The following is a 21,416-nucleotide window of genomic DNA, read 5'->3' on the forward strand; positions in this document are numbered from 1 at the left end:
AATTGGTGATCTTCCAGTTTGTGGGATGATGCTCAACCCACTCCATCACACCAGTCAGGGCTTAAATGGGGTCTTTTGATGAAAATATATTTTTTAATTTAATATAATAAAACACCATTTTTTCCCCTTATGGTTGGTGCTTTCAGTGTTCTGTTTAAGAAGGCATTGCTCCTTTCAGGCTAGAAAGATAGTCTGTTTTCTTCTAAAGCCTATATCTTTTATACTTTGATCACTAATGTATCTGGAATTTGAGTGTAATGTGAGGTAAGAGCCAAGATTCATTTGTCAATATGGACATGCAACTGACTCAGCACTAATTATTGAAAAGACCGCCATTTCCCAACAACACTGAAAAATTTTTGTCAAGAGTCTAATGACCACACACATATAGGTCTATTGCAGGGCTCTTTATTTTGTTTCATAAGTCTATTTGGTTCATTCTTGCACCAATAACATAATTCCTTAATGACCAATGTACAACTTACTTCATTGGTCTATCTGTTTATTCTTGTACCAATAACATACTTCCTTAATGACCAATGTACAACTTACCACATTAACAAATTCAAGAAAAACATTATATCAATGTGCCAGATGGCATCTGACAATATTCAGCAGGTGTTTCTGATTAAAAAAAAAGGGACAAAGGAAACAACTGAGTCATATAAAGTCTACTTACTTCAACTCTAGAGCAAACATTACACTATGAGATTTTCATTAAATTGGGGAAAACAATTAGATGTCTGTTATTATCACTAACTCTAAATCTTGTTGTGGAAATTTATTATGATAAGATTAATAATAACTGTAAATATTCAGAAAAGAACACAATTATATCTATTTGCAGTTGACATAACTGACTGCCTAGAAAACAATCTAGTAGAAAATATGTTTAAAATATTATTGGGTAATAATGAACAATTAAATTTTAATGACAATATCACCATAAATACAGATATAAGCCAGGTCTAGGATAAGGTAAGTTTATCATTTATAATACTAGGTAAAGGATTACTAATGAAAAGTTATTTTTAAGAATTCCACAATTCTTATGAGTATTCTTTTTTAAAAAATGGCAAAAACCCCCACAAGTAATAGTATATTATTGTGTTTACCAATAAAGAGATGTAAAAAGATGCTCAACTCACTATTAACCAGGAACATATTAAGGCACATGCCAGAAGTGAAGTTATAAGGAAATAATTTCACCATGTTAAAGGGGTTGTAAATTAGCACCATAGTGATATTCACCACTTCTGCAGGAGTACTTAATGAGGTTGCAAGTAAATATAACCTGTTACTGAGCAATCCCACTTTTTGATAAACTCTTGTTTATGTGTACTGACAAACACAAATATTCAGTAAGATATTTTTTCAGTGAGAAATTGTATGTAACTAAAAATTGCCAATAAAGGACCTAAATACTTACAATGTACTTATCTAAATAACAGGGCTAGAGGTTTTTTATTCTATTGAAGGGCACCATTAAAAAAAAACTTTTTCAAAGAATTAGCTAATTGGATAGCATGTTGACTTGCTTTCCTCACTATAAAAATAACCATACACCTGTCATAAAGCTGACATCTCCATCCTTGAAGCCACCATTTTTGGTTACAATAACATCTACCAAAGTAGAATCACATCTGCAATAGGTATTGGGAATGGGAGTTCTATACTGAAGTCTGACATACATTGTGTTAGATAAAATGAAACATTTTTGATAGTCTTTTGATAAACACTTATGTGAATTTTCCCCCAAGAAATATAGTATACAGAGATTCCATGCTTATTTGACCACAAAATCATTTTCAAGTACCACTAAATACTATTGTTTTGTGGAACATACTTTCAGAAATTTTGAGCTACTATACTGTTTTCAGAAGACCTCTAACATAAAAATGGAACCATGGAGGAGAAACACAATGACCTATTTGTAAAAGTTAATTTTATTATAGCATTTATAATACTCTTTTTTGGCATTATATTTTTGTATACACATTGTATATACTGTTTACAAATTTAAACATTTGAAATCCTGAGTGGAAAACATGTATTATTCTAGACAGTGAATGATGTATTCAATAACATCTGCCCAATCTGCCCATTCTCAGCAAAATGGACTTGTAGGTGCAAGTTTTAATGTATGTTTGACTACAGGAACATTACAGAGGTTTGGCTCAAAATGAAGTGTGTGGCAACATTCAGTTTTATTTATGTAAAGTTTTTAAAGATTGACTTTTTATATCTATTGTTCATTCCTTTTTTAATGCTGATGAAGATAAGATAAACAATAAAAAGAGAATCTATATGATATTGGGGCTGGATTATGTCACTTTTCCAATATTGTTACACTGCTTGTTAGCAAACCTAAAATCTAGATACCTGATTGAGTCACAACAGATAGCCTCTGGAGGCTATCTGGATACTCTGAGCCTCTGGATACTCCTGGTAGATCATTTTGTTTTATAATCATTTTAATAGACTACTGAGTTTAACTTACTAAACTCATTTTGGAATGCTTACATTTATTTTAATTGACACTGATCCAGATATTATTTTTAGGGGTTATCCTCATTGATTCAGATACTGCATTATAGAATGATCTGGCAAAATTTTGTTAGTGATCATCCTTCTTTAAAACATTTTACTGCCTGCAAAACTATTGATTCTGGTTTTCAAACAACCAAGATCACAACTACATTTAAATTTCTTCCTTTGTTTATAGACCTGTTCAGGATTTTTATAGTATCTGGAGTGAATTTTGATCATTTAAGTTTAAAACAACCACCATTACATTGTTTCTCATGATTTTGTGGGACAGGAATTTGGGCAGGGGCTCAGTTGGACAATCCTTCTGTTTTATATAGCATTAACTGAGGTCATTCAATGGCATTCTGCTTGTGGCTGATCTGGAGGATCCAAAACTATTTCACTCAACTGTCTGGTGTTTTGGTGGGCATGTCTGGAAGACTGGGTACCTCTTCCTCTCTATATATTCTCAGAACCTCTCTATGTTGTCTCTTCAGCAGAGTAGCCAGATTTTTTTTTTAACATAAGAATTAAGGATCTGAACTTGAAAGAGTATCTCAAGAGAAGTGAAATGTACCAGTAATCTCTGGGTCCACAAATGGCACAGTAGTACTTCTACTGTATCCTACTGGTCAAAGTCAAAGTCTGCCCAGATTAAAGAGGAAAAAATGTAAATTCCATCTCTTCATGGGATAAATATTATTGAATTTGCAGCAATTTTACTGCCAGAGTTTTAATTTTATAAATGAATAAATTATAACACAGAGCAGTTAAGCATCTTGTTCGATATAACGCAAGTAGAAAGTGATAGGATAGAGATAAGTCTTTCCCATATTTGTTATATTAATAAGATTAGTTTTGAGAATGAATGTGAAATTTATCAGGTTTGAATGATGGTAGAAGACAATAAATTGCCACATTCTTTTAATTATATAAAACTTCTTATACCAAGTCAGTTGCATGTAGGAAGCATTAATTACTATTGTACATTCATAGAGTGTTCTACAACACAGGACTGAAAAAACTTTCTTATAGTTTCACATTATGAATTTTCAGATGATGGGTAAGGTGTGAATGTTGTCTAAAGGACTTTTTACATTCCTTGCACTCATACGGTTTCTCACCAGAATGAATTCTCAGATGTTGAATAAGGGATGAATTAAGCCTAAAGGCCTTCCTACATTCCTTACATTCAAAGGGTTTTTCACCAGTATGAATGCTCTGATGTAAAGTAAGCTTTTGGCGCAATCTAAAGGACTTCCCACATTCCTTACATGTATAGGGTTTCTCACCAATATGAATACTCTGATGTTGTGTAAGTTGTGAGAGTAGCCTAAAGGCTTTCCCACATTCCTTACAGTCATAGGGTTTAACACCAATGTGAATACTCTGATGTGAAATAAGTTGTGAATAACGACTAAATGCTTTCCAACATTCTTTACATTCATAAGGTTTCTCACCAGTATGAATTCTGTGATGAAGAATAAGATGATAACCACGACTAAAGGTCTTTCCACATTCCTTACATTCATAGGGTTTCTCACCAGTATGAATTCTCTGGTGGAGTGTTAGTTGTTGTCGCACTCTGAAGGCTTTCCCACATTCCTTACATTCATAAGGTTTCTCACCAGTATGAAGTTTGTGATGTACTCTAAGGCCAAAGCCACACAAAAAGGCCTTCCCACATTCTTTACATTCATAGAGTTTGTCAGCAACATTAAGCTTCTGATGTCGAGTAAGGTGTGCATACTGTCTAAAGGCCTTTCCACATTCTATACACAAATAGGGTTTTTCACCAGTATGAATCCTCTGATGGAGAGTAAGTTGTCCACGTACTCTGAAGGCCTTCCCACATTCCTTACACTGATAGGGCTTCTCACCAATATGAATTTTCTGATGTACTCTAAGGTCTGGGCCACATATGAAAGATTTTCCACATTCCTTACATTCATAAAGTTTTTCAACAGAATGAAGTCTCTGATGTCGAGTAAGATGGGCAGTCTGTCTAAAGGCCATCCCACATTCTTTACATTCATAGGGTTTTTCACCAGTATGAATTCTGTAATGAAAGGTAAGTTGTTGGCGTACTTTGAAAGCCTTCCCACATTCTTTACATTCATAAGGTTTCTCAGTAAAATGAATCCTCTGAGGTGGAGTAAGAGATGTGTGTTTTTGGTAAGAGGACATTTTTTGAGATGCAACTTTCACTTGACCAACATATTCTACTTGTCCTTCAAATTTTCTTTTGGACTCCCAATTACTTTTTAAAATGAGGTTGTTAAGGTCATGGTTGTTAATTTTTTCCATCATCTTCCACTGGAATAAGTTTACTTCATTACTGTCATTTTCTAAGGATAATCTCTTAGTCTCACACCTCGTCTCCAGATCTGAAAGAAAACAAGAGAGCAAACATGTAGTTCCTTTTTCTAAAAGTAGTAAAATTTCTAAAGTAGAAATAAGAGATAACCAAAGTAATGCCCAGTGAATTTCTAGAATTACAAAATTTCAGGGGGAAAAAAGCATAAGAAAAGAGCAGGAAAAATAAGTGTTGTAACAAAGTAAAACTGAAGATTAAGTATAGGCATATCTCATTTTATTGTGCTTCACAGTTTTTTTGTTCATGGGTTGGCTTTTTACAAATTGAAGGTTTGTGGCAACACTGCATTGAGCAAGCCTATCTGTGCCATTTTTCCAACAGTATTTTCTCACTTCATGTCTCTCTTTCAGATGCTGGTAGTTCTTTGAATATTTCAAACTTTTCCATTATTATTATACTTATTTTATTGATGTGTGATCAGTAGTCTTTAATGTTACCCTCCACCAGCAAAAAGATTATGACATGCTAGGAACAAATTTAAAGGACACATGTACAAAAACTAGTAATGGGAGGGAAGTGGAGAGGGATGGATGGATGGGCTGGAATGGGAGTAAAATGGAGAACACTGTACTTCAACAATGATTAAAATTAAAAAAAAAGAGTATGACATGCTAAATGCTCAGATGATGGTTTGTGTATTTTTTAACACTAAAGCAATTTTTAATTAAGGTATGTACACCTTTTTAATATATGTTATTGTACACTTAATAGACTATAGTATAGTGTATGTATAACTTAATATACTCTGGAAACTAAAAAAAAGTGTGAATTTCTTTATTGTGATATTCACTTTATTGCAGTGGTCTGAAACCAAACACACAATATCTCTAAGGTATGCCTGTAAACATTTTAAATCAGTGGTTCTCAAATTAGATATGGATCTGAATCATCAGGGAACTTACTACAAATATTGAGGTTTAGACACCACATAAATATCTTGGATCAGATTCTACAGTCCTGGGCAGTCCTATTTTAATATTCTCTACATGATTCTGATGATGAAAGAAAAATTCATACTCAATTGTTTTTCAACAATTTCTCTGTATTTTTATTATAAAATCAAACTCACAGTGGTTAAAATGCCTCTGCTTATAACACATTATCTCAACACTGTCCTCTTTACTACTCCTTGAAAAGGTCTAATTCAGATCATAGAACATGTCCCAGGTTACTTCCATCTCCTAGGACTTTTCAGATTACTCTATCTCCCACAAATCTTTGAATCAGGATTTTGCAGATCTGGTTCATTTCATCTTAGATCAAAAGTCACTTCCTTTAATGCTTTCTCTACTGACAGTATCCAAATTTATGTTGTTAGTATATATTGTTTTGTTATATATGTATATAACATACAATATACAAGGTCTGCCAGAAAGTATCCAGCCATGTAATATGAAAAATAGATTTATAGAAGAATATATAAGATACAAGAAACATTGTACAGAGGACAATGACAACTCAGTCCCTTCAAAGTAGGCACCTTGGGACCTCATACAGTTCTCACAGCATCTCTTCCACTGTTCAAAATGCTCTGCAAAATCCTTTGTTGGAATTACCATAAGCTGCCATTATATTTTCCTGAATCTCATCAACGATCTGAAATCTCCTCCCTTTCAAAGATGATTTCAGTTTTGGGAAAAGCCAGAAGTTACAAAGTGACAAATCTGGGCTTTAGTGGGGCTGAGTCACCGGGGTGATTAGATGTTTCGCCAAAAAACTCTGCACAAGACGTGATGCATGAGCAGCAAGCTGTCGTGATGAAGCTGCCAGTCACCAATTGCCCATAGCTGCAGTTGTTTTCATTGTATTGCATCTCTCAACCAACAAAGAACACTGAGGTAGTACTCATTAATTGTTTGGCCTGGAGGAGCATACTTGTGATGGACACCACCTTCCCAATCACAAAACATAGTTAACGTGGTCTTGATCTTGCTGCAATGATGTTGCTGCTTCTTTAGGCATGGAGAACCAGGAGAATTCCATTGGGATGACTGGGCCTTTGTTCCAGGATCTTACCCATAGACCCATCATTTACCTCTAATTATGACCTTCTTGAGGAAATATGGTTCATTGGTAGCCATTTAAATCAAGTCATTAGCAAATGCAGCACAATGTTCCTTCTGCTCTGGTAGCAGAAACTACAGAACAAATTTTGCCATGATACGTTTCATGCCAAAATCCTGCATCAATATCTCAGACACAGATTTTGGAATCACCACATCAGCTTCTAGTTCTTGCACTATCAGTCACCGTTTTTTGTTGATTGCAGCCTGTACACGCTCAACATTCTCAGGTATTCTGCTTACTGCAGGTCTTCCAGAACATGGATCACTTTCAACAGAATCTCAACCATCTTTGAAGTGTTTCTGCCACACTTATTGGTGCTATACTCATAACATTGTACCTGAAAGCTTCTGAATAATCTGAATAGTATCTGCAGAGGAATGTTCAAGTGTAACACACAATTTGATGCAGATTCACAACTCACTCAGTCATTTTGAATGCAACAGCCACACAGTACACATGCTAACTCAACAGCATCTACTGTTCCCACTGACTAGCACAGTGAGGTCATCACTGTTCATGCATCTGTGTTCCAGTCCACTCACCTTGGCTGCCAAGTTACATCAATGCTGTGCAAACCATTCTCATTACATTAACAATGGCTGGACTTTTTCCAAACAGACCTCATATACTACGTTCTAACATCATTAAAATATCCATACAACAGGAAGCAATCTACAAAGTCAATGCATTTCCTTTCAAGATACCAATGGTGTATTTCAAAGAACTACAGCAAGTATTCCAAAGATTTATATGGAACCACCAAAATCCCAAATAGCCACAACAATCTTCAGAGAGAACAAACTTGGAGGAATCACACTGTATGATAGCAAATGATACTACAAGGGCATAATAAACAAAATAACATGGTACTGACATAAATAGAAACATACAGACAAATGTAACAAAATAGAAAGCCTAGAAAGAAACTGACACCTTTATGGTCAATTAATATTTTGTAAAAGAGGCAAAAACATACAATGAGGTAAAGACAGTCTTTAATAACTAATGCTGGAAAAATTGTACATATGTGTTGGGGACCACTCTGTGTGGTTTCTGAGACTGCAACCCCGAGAGAGCAGGCTCTGAAAGGGGCTAGTAAGTCTCCCTGGAAAACCAGGTAAAAACACAGGTAGCAAGCATGACTCGACTCTAACACCTAGGGGTTCCCACGGGAATCAGGACTGAAATGTACATTGTATCCTTGCAAACTTGCTCTGCTTTCTTTTGTATAGCCCTGGTGATATAAACCAGATGTTTAAGTTCAAGGCATAAGGAGTAAACTCCTTGTCTCATGAAACACGTCTTAAAGATCCTCTGGCATCAGCATGACGAACAGACCCTGACCTATGACAAATCTCTGTGTTCCTTCAATTGTTATTATAGATAATACCTGTTTTTGTATGACTATAGCCTTTTTAACATTGATTGATGAACTATGCATGTATTCTGTGTACACCTACAAATACCATTCCCAATAAAAGCCATTTGTAAGAACAGCTCGGGGCATTCTCCACTAGAGGGAATTACCACCCCCTTTCCTGCCAGAACAGCAAGATTGTGTCCAGGATGCCTTACTTGCTATGCTCAGCAGACAGGAAGATTCTGCTGCCTGCATCCCCCTACACATATCCATGCCAAAAAAACGAAATGAGACAACTTTACACCATACAGCAGAATAAACACAAAAGGGACGAAACACTTATAAATACAAGACTTTAATCCATAAAAATCCTATCATTAAACATAGGTAGTAAAATCTCAAACATTATTCATAGCAATATTTTTTTCTGATATATCTCCTTGTGCAATGGAAACAAAAGGAAAAATAAACAAATGGAACTACAAAAACTAAAAGATTTTTGCACAAAAAATCACCAACAAAATAAACAGACAACCCACTGAATGGGAGAATATGTTCATCAATGATACCTCTGATAAGGGATTAATATCCAAAGTTTTTAAAGAACTTACACAATTCAGCAAACAACAAACAATTCAATTAAAAAAATGGGCAATGGCCTGAATAGACGCTTTTCCAAAAAGGATATACAGATGGCCAACAGACATATAAGAAAATGTTCAATGTCATTAATCATCAGAGAATTGCAAATTAAACCAGAATGAGATATCACTCACATCTGTCAGAATGGCCGTCACCAATAAATCAACAAAGAACATGTGCTAGCAGACCCAAAATGGAGGAGGCGTATGTGGAAGCTACACTAAATTCCTCCCAGGACCAAACTGGAATTACAACCAAGTTAAACACAAAATATCCTGACTAATCAACTGTACACTGGCTGGATAGAAGCATTATAACCAAGGATATACAGAAGGAACCACTTCACTACAATAAGACTGGTAGGGAGTACAGAGGCATGGGAGGGCTGGCTGTGTTCCCACAGGAGACAGCTGAAATTCTGGAGGGATATTTCAGCAGCCAGGGTTGTTCCCTCTGAAAGTATGGGGTCAGAACCCCAAGCTGGGCTCCCCAGCATAGAGCACCAAAACTAGGAAAGGAATCAAAATAACATCCAGCTGTGAAAAGCAGCATGGTTTAGGTCTACCAGGGAGGGACAGTTAGAGACACCAAGAGACTCTTAAAGGGCCAATGCACAAAATTTCATTTGCAGCCATTTACCCTGGGTTCTGGCAGAGGGAAGGCAGAGTGGACTAGTCTCGTGTGAGGAGTGACTGGGGTTGGGGGCTTGGGATGGAGCTAAAGCATCAACAGCTAGGGTCTCTGTGTTAAATCATTCCCCATATTGCAGAAGCCATCTTTCTTGGGTACAGCACTCCCTTCCAAGTGGCATCAGCCTAAGAGTAATCAATAACCCCTCACTCTATCCAGTGGAGCCTAAATCAGGCTACTGAGTACTGCTGGAGCTTATATCAGTGATTAAGATGAACAGCAAAGGTGGATCTCTGGGAGCTCTGAGACTTTAACTGATCCTCCCATGGACCAGGTGCTGGTAAAAGCTAGCCTTGGTGTGCAGTCTAGTTCTTTCTATACACACCCAGGCCCAGCACAGGGAGCCACAACTTGTGGATCACTGACAGTTCCAAGCAGGTTTCCCAGAGTCAGTCACAGGCAGGGACAACACTGGCTGGCACTAGAGTCTTTGCAGATCTAACTAGTCCATTAAAACAAATACAAAGAATCAGCCAAAATGGGAAGACAAAGAAACATGCCCTAAATGAAAAAACAAGCAAATTCTCCAGAAGAACTAAATGAAATGAAGGCAAGCAAATGATCAGATAAGGAGTTTAGAGTAATGATTATAATGATACTCAATAGCATGAAAAAACAGAGAAATCATAAAAAGGACCAGTCCAAAATAATGTACATCTGAAATAAATTCATACACTGGAAGAAACAAATAATAGGTTAGAGGAAGCAGAGGATCAAATCAGTGATTTAGTGTAGGAGACTGGTTTGTTTCAGTCTGGCAAATGTGACTCAGCTCTGTATGGAAAAACTACAGAAGCGAAGTGGTGGGCAGGAGCCAGACCTTCAAACCAAGGGCTTCCCGTGGGAATCAGGCCTAGAAAATGTATAATGCTTGCTCTTGCTAAAACTCCATCACCCTGGTCTAAAACAACAAATGTGCATTATCTATCTTCAAGGTAATTTCCAAAGTCTGTGTGAATTCACCCAAGAACAGAGCTAATCAGCTTGCCGCCATTCCCCTTTGCATGTTATTTTCATTTCCTTGATTGTACCTAGAATGTAGACAACAATATTCTATGTAATAGATAATAAAGCTCTTTTCGATGTAAGCCCTAAGAAAACAATAAAAGCCTGTCTAGGCAAGGGTCGGCGCACTCTCTTTCCCTTTAAGAGAGTAGCCATGCCATTCCCTTTTTCTCCACAGGATTGCTGTCACCTGTGTATTTTCTCTTTCAGCCACAACAAGGTGGAACTCTGCTGGCCAGAGTCCGCCACAATCTAGAAAACAAGGTAGGAAAAAAAGCCAGAACAGCAAAAAGAAAAAAGAATTTTAAAAGAATGAGGACAGCTTAAGAAAGCTTTGGGACAATATGAAGTGTAACAACATCTGCATCATGGGAATGCCAGAAGAGAAGAGAGTGAGCAAGAGATTGAGAACCTATTCAAAGAAATAATTACCAAAAACTTCCCTAATCTGGTGAAGAAAAAAGACCCAGAAGTCCAGGAAGCACAGAGTCCCAAACAAGATGGACCCAAAGAGGCCTACACCAAGACACATTATGATTAAAGTGGGAAAGCTTAGAGACAAGGAGACAATCCTAAACATTGCAAGAGAGAAGCACTTATTTACCTACAAGGGAGCTCCCATTAGACTGTCATGATTTCTCAAAGAAACATTTTAAGCCAGAAGCGATTGGCATGAAATATTCAAGGTGATGAAAAGCAAGGACCTACATACAATCAAGGCTACTTTATCCAGCAAGGCTATGATTTAAAATTGAAGGAGAAATAAAGAGCTTTCCAGACAAGAAAAAGCTAAAGGAGTTTGTTAACACCAAACCAGTACTGCAACAAATGTTAAAGGGATTACTTTAAGAAGAAGAAAAAGAAAAAGAAACAGAAGGAAATAGTTAAAAAATAATATGGCAATAAATACATACCTATCAATAATCACCTTAAATGTAAATGAATTAAATGCTCTAGCCAAAAGACATTGGGTAGCTGAGTAGATAAGAAAACAAGACATATGTGTGTGTGTGTGTGTGTGTGTGTGTGTGTGTGTGTGTGTGTATACACACACACACTGTCTCTGAGAGGCCCTCCTCAGATCAAAAGGTACAACAAACTTATGTAAACATTTATGCACCCAATAAAGGAGCACCTAAATATATAAAGCAAATCTTGATGGACATAAAGGAAGAGATCAACAGAAATATAGTCACAGTAGGGGATTTCAATGTCCTGTTGACTTCAATTGATAGATCTTCTAGACAAAAGCAACAAGGAGACAGCAGCCTAGAGCAAATGGATTGAATTGATAACTTCAGAGCATTTCACCCCAAAGCGGCAGAATATACATACTTTTCAAGTGCACTTGGAATGTTTTCTCGGATAGACCACATGTTACATAACAAAACAAGTCTCGATAAATAAAAGAAGACTAAAATTATTCAGGCATCTTCTCTGCCCACAATGCTATGAACCTACAAACCAATCAGAAGATGAAAACTGAAAACTACAAAAAGACATGGAAGCTAAATAATGTTATTAAACAATGAATGGGTTAATGATGGGATCAAGGAAGAAATAAAAAAATACCTAGAAACAAATGAAATTGAAAACACAACAACCCAAAATCTGTGGCATATAGGGAAAGCAATCCTAAGAGGACAGTTCATAGCATTGCAGGACTATCTCAACACAAACCAAAAAAAGCTGAAAAATAGCTCTGGCTGGTGTGGCTCAGTACATTGAGCACCCACCTGCGAAGCAAAGGGTAGCCGGTTGGATTCCCAGTCAGGGCATATGCCTGAGTTGTTGGCCAGGTCCCCACTGGGGGACATACAAGAGGCAACTACACATTGATGTTTCTCTCCCTCACTTTCTCCCTCCCTTCCCCTCTATCTAAAAATAAATAAAATCACTTTTAAAAGCTTAAATAAACAATTTAACTTTATGCTTAAGGGAACTTGAAAAAGAATAACAAACAAAGCTCAGAGAGTAGAAAAAAGGAAATTATAAAGATCAAGCAGAAATAGAAGAAATGGAGTCTAAAAAAACAATACAAAAGATCAATGAATCCAAGAGTTGGTTCTTTGAAGAGATAAACAAGACTGACAAACCTTTAATCACACTTTTCAAGGAAAAGAGAGGCCCAAATAAATAAAACCAGACATTAAAGAAATAATGACTGCAGCCAAAGAAATAACAAGAAATTGCACTAAAATATTATAACTATATATCAACAAATTGAACAACTTGGATGAAATGGATAAATTTCTAGAAACATACAATCATCCAAAAATAATCAATAATAGATTATACCTAGTGCAATCAAAATGCAGTAATCAAAAAACTCCCCACAAACAAAAGTCCTGGACTGGGTGGCTTCACAGGTGAATTTTACCAAACATTCCAAGAAGAATTAACACCTTTCCTTCAAAAACTATTTCAAAAAATTCAAGAGGATGTAAAACTCCCAAGTGCATTTTAAGAGGGCAGCATTATCCTAATTCTAAAACCAGATAAAGACACTACAAACAAAGAAAATTATAGGCCAATTATCTCTGAAGAATATAGATGCTAAAATTCTCTATAAAATATTATCAAACTGAATATAGCAATGCATCAAAAAGATCACACATCACAATTTAGTGAAATTTATTCCAGGAATGCAAGGTTGGTACAACATTCACAAGTCAATAAATGTGATTCATCATATAAACAAAATAAATGATAAAAACCACATGATCACATCGATACAGAAAAATCATTTGATAAAATCCAGCACCCATTTCTGATTAAAAAAAACTGTCAACAAAGTGGGAATAGAGGGAACATACCTAAACATAACATAATAAAGGCTATGTTTGACAAACCCACTGCCAACATAATACTCAATAGGCATAAACTACAAGTGTTCCCCTTAAGACCGTGAAAAAGACAGGGATGTCCATTTTCATCTTTCTTATTAATCATAGTACTGGAAGTCCTAGCTATTACGATCAGATAAGAAGAAGAAATAAAATGTAACCATCTTGGAAAGGAATAAGTAAAACTGTCTTTATTGCAGATGAAATGATATGGTACATAGAGAACCTCAAAGATTCTACCAATAAACTACAAGAACAGATAAATGAATTCAGCAAAGTAGCAAGATACAAAATTAATATCCAGAAATCAGTTGCATTTTATATGCCAGAATGAACTATCATAAAGTGAAATTAAGAAAACAATTCCATTCGCAATTGCTTCAAAAAGAATAAAACACCTAGGAATAAATCTAACCAAGGAAGTAAAAGACCTGTCCTCAGAAAATTGTAAGACACTGAAATACTAATCTGAAGAAGATACAAGTCAGTGGAAGCACATAGTGTGTTCATGCTTAGGAGGAATTAACATGACTAAAATGTCCATGCTACCCAAAGCAATCAACAAAATTGCTATCAAGATTCCAATGACTTATTTCACAGAACAGGAAAAATATTTCAAAAATTTATATGGAACTACAAAAGGCCCTACACAGCAACAACAATCCCCAGAAAGAAGAATAAAGTTGGAGGAATCATGTAATAATATCAAACTGTACTATAAGGCCATAATAATCAAAACAGTATCGTAATGGCATAAACACAGATACCTATATCAATGGAACAGGATAAAGAGCCCAAAAATAAACCCACATTTTATAATCAATTAATATCTAACAGAGGAAATAAATGAGCACATTAGGCTAAAGATAGTTTATTCAATAATAGTGTTGTGAGAGTTGCAGCCAAGATGGAGACATAGGTTGGTACACTTTGCCTCCTTACACAACCAAAAGATGGACAACAACAAATTTTAAAACAAAGAACAACCAGAACCAACAAAAAATCAAACTGTATGGAAGTCTGACAACCAAGGAGTAACAGAAGAAACATTCATTCAGATTGGTAGGAGGATTGGAGATAGGCAGCTGCAGCAGAGAGGCTTCATGGCAAAGCAGCAGTGGGAGGATTAGGTGGGCAAAGCGGGGGCTGGTGAAATGGGTGGTCCCACATTTGAATGTGTATAAACCAGGAGGAACACTGGGGAATGAGACAGACCACCCAATGCAGGGTTCCAGCACAAGAAAATAAAGCCTCAAAACTTGGGCTGTAAAAACCTATGAGGGCTGCTGTGATGGGAGAAACTCCCAGTTTCACAGGAGAGTTCTTTGGAAAGTGGGGCTAGAGCAGAGCAAGCAAGCAACATTGGCCCCTCTCTGACCCATCCCCCACAGATAGTGCCACAGGGCAGCAAAGAAGGTTGCCCTGCCCTGGAGAATACCTAAGGTCCTGCCCCCTTACAACATAACAGGTGCACTGAGACAAAGAAATACAGCTCAAACAAAAGAACAGATCAAAACTCCGGAAAAAGAGCTAAGTGGCAAGGAGATAGATAGCCAACCTATCTGATGCAGAGTTCAAAACACTGGTAATCAGGATGTTCACAGAACTGATTGAGCTCAGTCACAAAGTGAAGGAAGAAATGAAGGCTCCCCAAAATGAAATAAAGCAAAATATACAGGGAACCAACAGTGAAGGGAAGGAAATTGGGACTCAGATCAACAGTTTGGAACAAAAGGGAGAAATAAGTATTCAACTGGAACAGAATGAAAAAACAAGAATTCAAAAAAATGAAGAGAGGCTTAGGAACTTATGGGACAACTTTAAGTGCTCTAACATTCAAGTCATAGGGGTGCCAGAAGGAGAAGAAGAGCAAGAAGTTGAAAATTTATTTGAATACATAATAAAGGGAAACTTCCACAATCTGGTGAAGGAAATAGAATTCCAGGAAGTCCAGGAAGCCCAAAAAGTCGAAAAGGAATTGGACCCAAGGAGGAACACACCAAGGCACATCATCATTAAGTGACCCAAGATTAAAGATAAAGAGAAAATCTTAGAAGCATCAAGAGAAAAAGAGACAGTTATCTACCAAGGTGTGCCCATAACACTATCATCTGATTTCTCAAAAGAGACCTTGCAGTCAAGAAGGAGCCAGCAAGAAGTACTCAAAGTCATGAAAGGCAAGGACCTACATCCAAGATTACTCTATCCAGCAAATCTATCATTTAGATTGGAAGGGCAGATAAAGTGCTTCCCAGATAAGGTCAAGTTAAAGGAATTCATCATCAAGCCCTTATATGAAATGTTAAAGGGACTTACCTAAGAAATAGAAGAGGATCAAAAACTATGAACAGTAAAATGACAACAAACTCATAACTATCAATAACTGAACCTAAAAAACAAAAACAAAAACTAAGCAAACAACTAGAACAGGAACAGAACCAGAGAAATGGAGATCATATAGAGAGTTTTCAGTGGGGAGGGGAAGGGGATGAATGGGGCAGGGAAAGGTACAGGGAATAAGAAGCATAATTGGTAGGCATAAAATAGACGTGGAAAGGTCAAGAATATATAGTAAACAAAGAATCCAAAGAACTTATATATACAACCCATGGACATGAACTAAGGAAGGGGGAATGCTGTAGGTTGGGGGTTGCATGGTGGAGGGGGGATCAATGGGAGAAAGGAAGAAAAAAGAAAATCACAATAAGATCACCTCACATCTGTCAGAATGGCTACCATCAACAAACAACAAATCAACAAACAACAAATGCTGGCAAGGATGTGGAGAAAGGGGAACCCTTTTGCACTGTTGGTGTGAATACAGATTGGTGCAGCCACTGTGGAAAGAAGTATGGAGGTAACTCAAAAAATTTAAAAAATGGACCTGCCTTGATCTCACTTCTGGGATTACATCCAAAAAAATCCAAACCCCTAATTCAAAAGAACATAAGAACCCTGAAGTTCATTACAGCATTAATTGGAATCACCAATACATGGAAGCAGCCCAAGTTTCATCAGCAGATGAGTGGATAAAACAACTATGGGGCATTTACACAATAAAATAGTGCTCAGCCATAAAACAGAAAATTTTACCCTTTGCAATAGCTTGGATGGATCTGGAAAACATTATGCTAAGTGAAATAAGCCCATCAGAAAAAGACAAATACCATAAGATCTCACTGAACCAACAAGCAGCATAGAGACAGACTCATTGTTGGAAGAGCAGGATATAGAGCAATGGGCAGTGGGAAAGGCAGTGGAGGATCAAACAAAGCAGTAAAAGCACTCCAGGACATAGACAACAGTGTGGTGATCACGTGGGGTGGGGGTTTAAGTGGGATAAATGGTAATGGAAAAACAATTTTTTTTTAATTAAAAAGGAAAGAACAAGTGCTGGTGAGACGTGGAAAAAAGGGAATCCTTGTGCATTGCTGATGAGAATGTAGATTGGTGCAGCCACTGTGGAAAAGAGTATGGAATTTCCTCAAAAAATTAAAAATGAAGCTTATTTATGACTAGCAATTCCACTTTTGGGAACATATCTGAAGAAACCAAAAATACTAATTTAAAAGAATACATGCACTCCTATGTTCATTGCAGCATTACTTACTACAGCCAAGATTTGGAATCAGCCCAAGTGCCCATTAGGAGATGGGTCAATAGGAAAGATGTGCTACATTTACACGATGGAATACTACTCTGCCATGAAAAAGAAAATCTTCCATTTTGCAACAGCATGGATGGGCCTGGAGAGTATTATGCCAAGAGAAATAAACCAGTTAGGGAAAGACAAATACCATATGATTTTACCTATATATGGACTATAAAGAACAAAATAAACAAATAAAATAAGAACAGACTAACAGATACAGAAAACAAACTGACAGCTATCAGTGAGGTAGGAGGTGGGGTTGGGTAAGAAAAGTAAAAATATTAAGCAAAAACAAAACTCATAGATAGAGTCACCAATAAGGTGATTATAGGAGGAAAAGGGATTGGGGGCAGGGAGAAGAGGGTAAAGAGGTAATAAATGGGGACAGAATGAGGCTTGACTTTGGATGGTAAACATACAATACAATATACAGATGAGGTATTATAGAACTGTACTCTTTAAAGCTGTATAAGTTATTAACCAATGTAATTCCAAGTAATTCAATAAAAATTAAAAAATAGGAACCAATATATGAATTTTAAAGTATAACTATTTCAGATGATAAAATTGTGCAATTAAAAAACTAGAGGCTTAAATAATATAAATAGTAACAGAATTAAGAAACATAATAAGATATAAAATGAAGATACAAAAATTAATAACCTCTATATATACATTTAACAACAAAATATAATGGAGAGAAAATGATCCCAGAAATGATAGTAATGAAAATAGTAAACTTAAAATTCATACATAACATTAAAAAAATACCCTGAAGCCTTTGGCAATAGATTTTCCAAATCACACACCAATTCACAAAAGAGAGATTACTCTGCATAAGGTGAGAATGGCCTACCAAGGGTGTTCATTCTGTGAAACTGAGCAAGTGTGCACAAATTGCTAACAATAGGTAAATACTGTGGTCAAAATGCCAGGGTATATTGAATCTCCAGATTGTTTTCCTAAGGCCTGATAGCAACTACTTTGTCTGCCTCCAAACTAGGCGATAGACATGGGAGCTAGGGCATGAGACACAGGCCAGTCAGTGTCTGGTCACATCCTGGAGACATAGCCGCAGACACCAGGTCCAGCTGACAAGGCACTCCTGACTTATAACAGTTAGTCCAGTTTAACTCTTTTTCCTGAAAGAATCTAATTTAATTAAATAATGTATAAACTCATGCATAACTATGAGAAGAGAATGATTCTACAAAAATGACTGAACACCTGAAAAACTGGTCATAAATATACATGGCCAAGAATCAAGTGTGGGTGCCCATTTAGCTTCCCCCACAACCTCACTTGCCATTCCTGCACTCTCCTTTCTCCTCACCTCCCACTGCCAGTAGGACCCATGTGCCGCTGCCTCTGGGACCCTGTGTCATCGCCTCCCCAGCACGATTCCCCACAAAAAGGGAGGTGATAGATAAAATCACCCCTAATCATTAGAAGATTTGGAATCTCCTTGAAAATTGGTATTGTTGGATTAACAAATGTTGGGAAATCTACCTTCTTCAATGTATTTACAATAGTCAGGCTCCAACAGAAAACTTCCCATTCTGCACTATTGATCCCAATAAGAGCAGAGTACCTGTGTCACATAAAAGGTTTGATTTTTCTTTATCAGTACCACAAACCAGCAAGCAAAATTCCTACCTTTCTAAATGTAGTGGGTATTGCTGGTCTTGTAAAAGGAGCTCACAGTGGACATGGCCTGGGAAATGCCCTTTTATCTCATGTAAGTGGCTATAATGGAATCTTTCATTTAATACGTGCTTTTAAAAGTGATATCACACAACATGTTGAAGGAAATATAGATTCCATTTGACATATAGAAACAAGACAAGAAGGGTGTCAGCTTAAAGATGAGGAATATTTGGACTGATTATAGATAAACTAGAAAAAATGGCTCTGAGAGGAAGAGATGAAAAACTAAAACTTGAATATGGCATAAATGCAAAGTCATATCCTGAGCTTATATCAAAAGAAACCTGTTTGCTTCTATCATGATTGGAATGACAAAGAGACTGAAGTACTGAATAAACACTTATTTCTGGCTTCAAAACCAATGGTCTACTCTGTTAATCTCTCTAAAAAACATTACATTAGAAAGAAAAACAAATGGTTGAAAAAATTAAAGAGTGGGTGGACAAGTATGTAACCCAGGTGCCTTGGTCATTCCTTTTAGTGGGACCTTGGAACTCAAGTTGCAAGAACTGAGCATTGAGAAGAGACAGGAGTATCTGAAACCAAACATGACTAAAAGTGCTTTACAAAGGTCAGTAAGGATGGCTTGTCAACACTCTAACTAGAATACTTTTTCACTGCAGGCCCAAATGAAATGTGTACATGGATTATCAGGAAAGGGGCAAAAGCTCCTCAAGCTGCAGTAAAGATTTGCACAGATTTTGAAAAAGGATTCATTATGGCCGAAGTAATAAAATACAAATAGTTTAAAGAGGAAGGTTCTGAAAATGCAGTCCAGGCTGCTGGAAAGTACAGACATCAAGGCAGAAATTATTGTTGAAGATGGAGATATTATATTCTCCAAATTTAATACACCTCAGCAACCAAAAAAATAACTAAGTTTTAGTTACTACTCAGCTAAACATACAATTTTCAAAGAACGTATGACTTTTTAAAAAATTAAATTTTCTGAAAACTGGAGAGATAAACAAAGTTGGGGGATGGGAATCTTCTACAAATGTGAGAATTAATTATATTTGAATTAAAATATTGTGTACCTCCAATGAAATACAAGTTCACTAATGTGAACAGCTTTGCTTTTTACATGATTAAGACCCCACTCCAAATAATAGAAGCTTTTCAGGAACCATACTACTCTCATAATACTTCATTAATCTCCACATGTACGTCAAGCCTGACACAACTGACAGTGAGTACAATGTGGCTTGCTCCTTTTGAAACTACAAGTAAGTATGTTTTATAGTACTCCAGATGTCTACACTCAACAAAATATTTGACAAAAAAAATACATGTGGCAGTGACAATAGTAAAAATGGAGGAAAACAACAATCAAGTATCCTGTGCTCATAATGTTCCACTTTAAAAAAAATTAAAACTAGAAATAACTGTGGATAATGTATGTGGTACAGATAAAAAAATTAAATGCAAGACAAATTGACACACATTTTAATATTGAGAGTATAAATAATACTTTTACAGTAACTCACTTTTATTCACTAATAAGACTAAATACCAATCCCAATTCTGTTGGATAAAAGAATTTCTGGTCTATTAAAGACTGCTGATGAGAATACAGAAAAATATAAGTCCTTTTTTAAAAAAATGTTTTTATTGATTGATTTTTAGAGGAAGAGAAAGAGAGAAGCAACAATCAGCTGCTCCACCCATCTATACATTCATTGGCTGATTCTTGTATGTGCTCTGACCAGGGATAGAAACTGCTACACTGGTGTATTAGGTTGATGCTCTGACCAATGGGGCTACTCGGCCAAGGCTATACCCTTTCTTTAATCAGGTAAAAATACATAAATATGAAAAATCATAAATGCAATTTCCCCCTTTACAGAGAACTAGCTGTAATTAAATGGAAAATGTCATGTAAATCACCTGAAGTTATTACTTAGTCTGATGGGCATTTTTTTAAACAGCCTTGCTTTTGTGGACTGAAAAGGAGCCATATAATAAATCTAACCAGCCTTGGCTGGTGTGGCTCAGTGGATTGAGTGCCAGCCTGCGAACCAAAGGGTGGCCAGTTTGATTCCCAGTCAGGGTACATGCCCGTGTCGCAGGCCAGGTCCCCAGTAAAGGGCGTGCAAAAGGCAACCACACATTGATGTTTCTCTCCCTCTCTCTCTCCCTCTCTTTCTCCCTCCCTTCCCCTCTCTCCAAAAATAAATAAGTAAAATCTTAAAAAAAAAAGAAAGCTAAGAACATGCAACTAAGAATACTATACCCAGCAAAGCTATCATTTATATTTGAAGACCAAGTGAAGAGCTTCCCCCAACCCCCACCCCCCCAAAAAAGGCTAAAATAAAGAAGTTCATTACCACCAAGCCAGCACTGTAAGAAATCTTACAGGGCCTTCTTTAAGAAGAAGAAACAGAGAGAAAAACATAAGAACAATACAAAGATGGCAATAAATAAGTACCTATCTATATTAACATTAAATTTAGGATTTAAGGTTAGATGGATTAAATGTCCCAATCAAAAGACATATGGTAGCCAAAGGGATTAAAAAAATGACCAATATATATGCTGTCT

The 21,416-nt window shown here is 36.5% G+C and overlaps 1 protein-coding gene and 1 pseudogene across 8 annotated transcripts in view; one reads left to right on the top strand and one right to left on the bottom strand.

Annotated features, from left to right (window-relative positions):
- Nucleotides 1-392: 392 nt before the first annotated feature.
- Nucleotides 393-21,416, bottom strand: part of ZFP82 (ZFP82 zinc finger protein) — a 47,226-nt gene continuing 26,202 nt past the window's right edge. For all 8 annotated transcript variants that reach the window (XM_045833786.1, XM_045833790.1, XM_045833791.1 and 5 more), the window contains one exon: nucleotides 393-4,916. In XM_045833786.1, coding sequence (XP_045689742.1) covers nucleotides 3,559-4,916 — 1,358 coding nt within the window. In that variant the 3' untranslated portion in view covers nucleotides 393-3,558. The remainder of the gene's footprint in view (nucleotides 4,917-21,416) is intronic.
- On the top strand, nucleotides 18,523-19,750 carry LOC123815520 (annotated as a pseudogene).

This window comes from Phyllostomus hastatus, unplaced genomic scaffold (assembly GCF_019186645.2).
Source record: "Phyllostomus hastatus isolate PE091 unplaced genomic scaffold, TTU_PhHast_1.1 phas_contig_194, whole genome shotgun sequence".
In the NCBI taxonomy this organism is placed as follows: domain Eukaryota; kingdom Metazoa; phylum Chordata; class Mammalia; order Chiroptera; family Phyllostomidae; genus Phyllostomus; species Phyllostomus hastatus.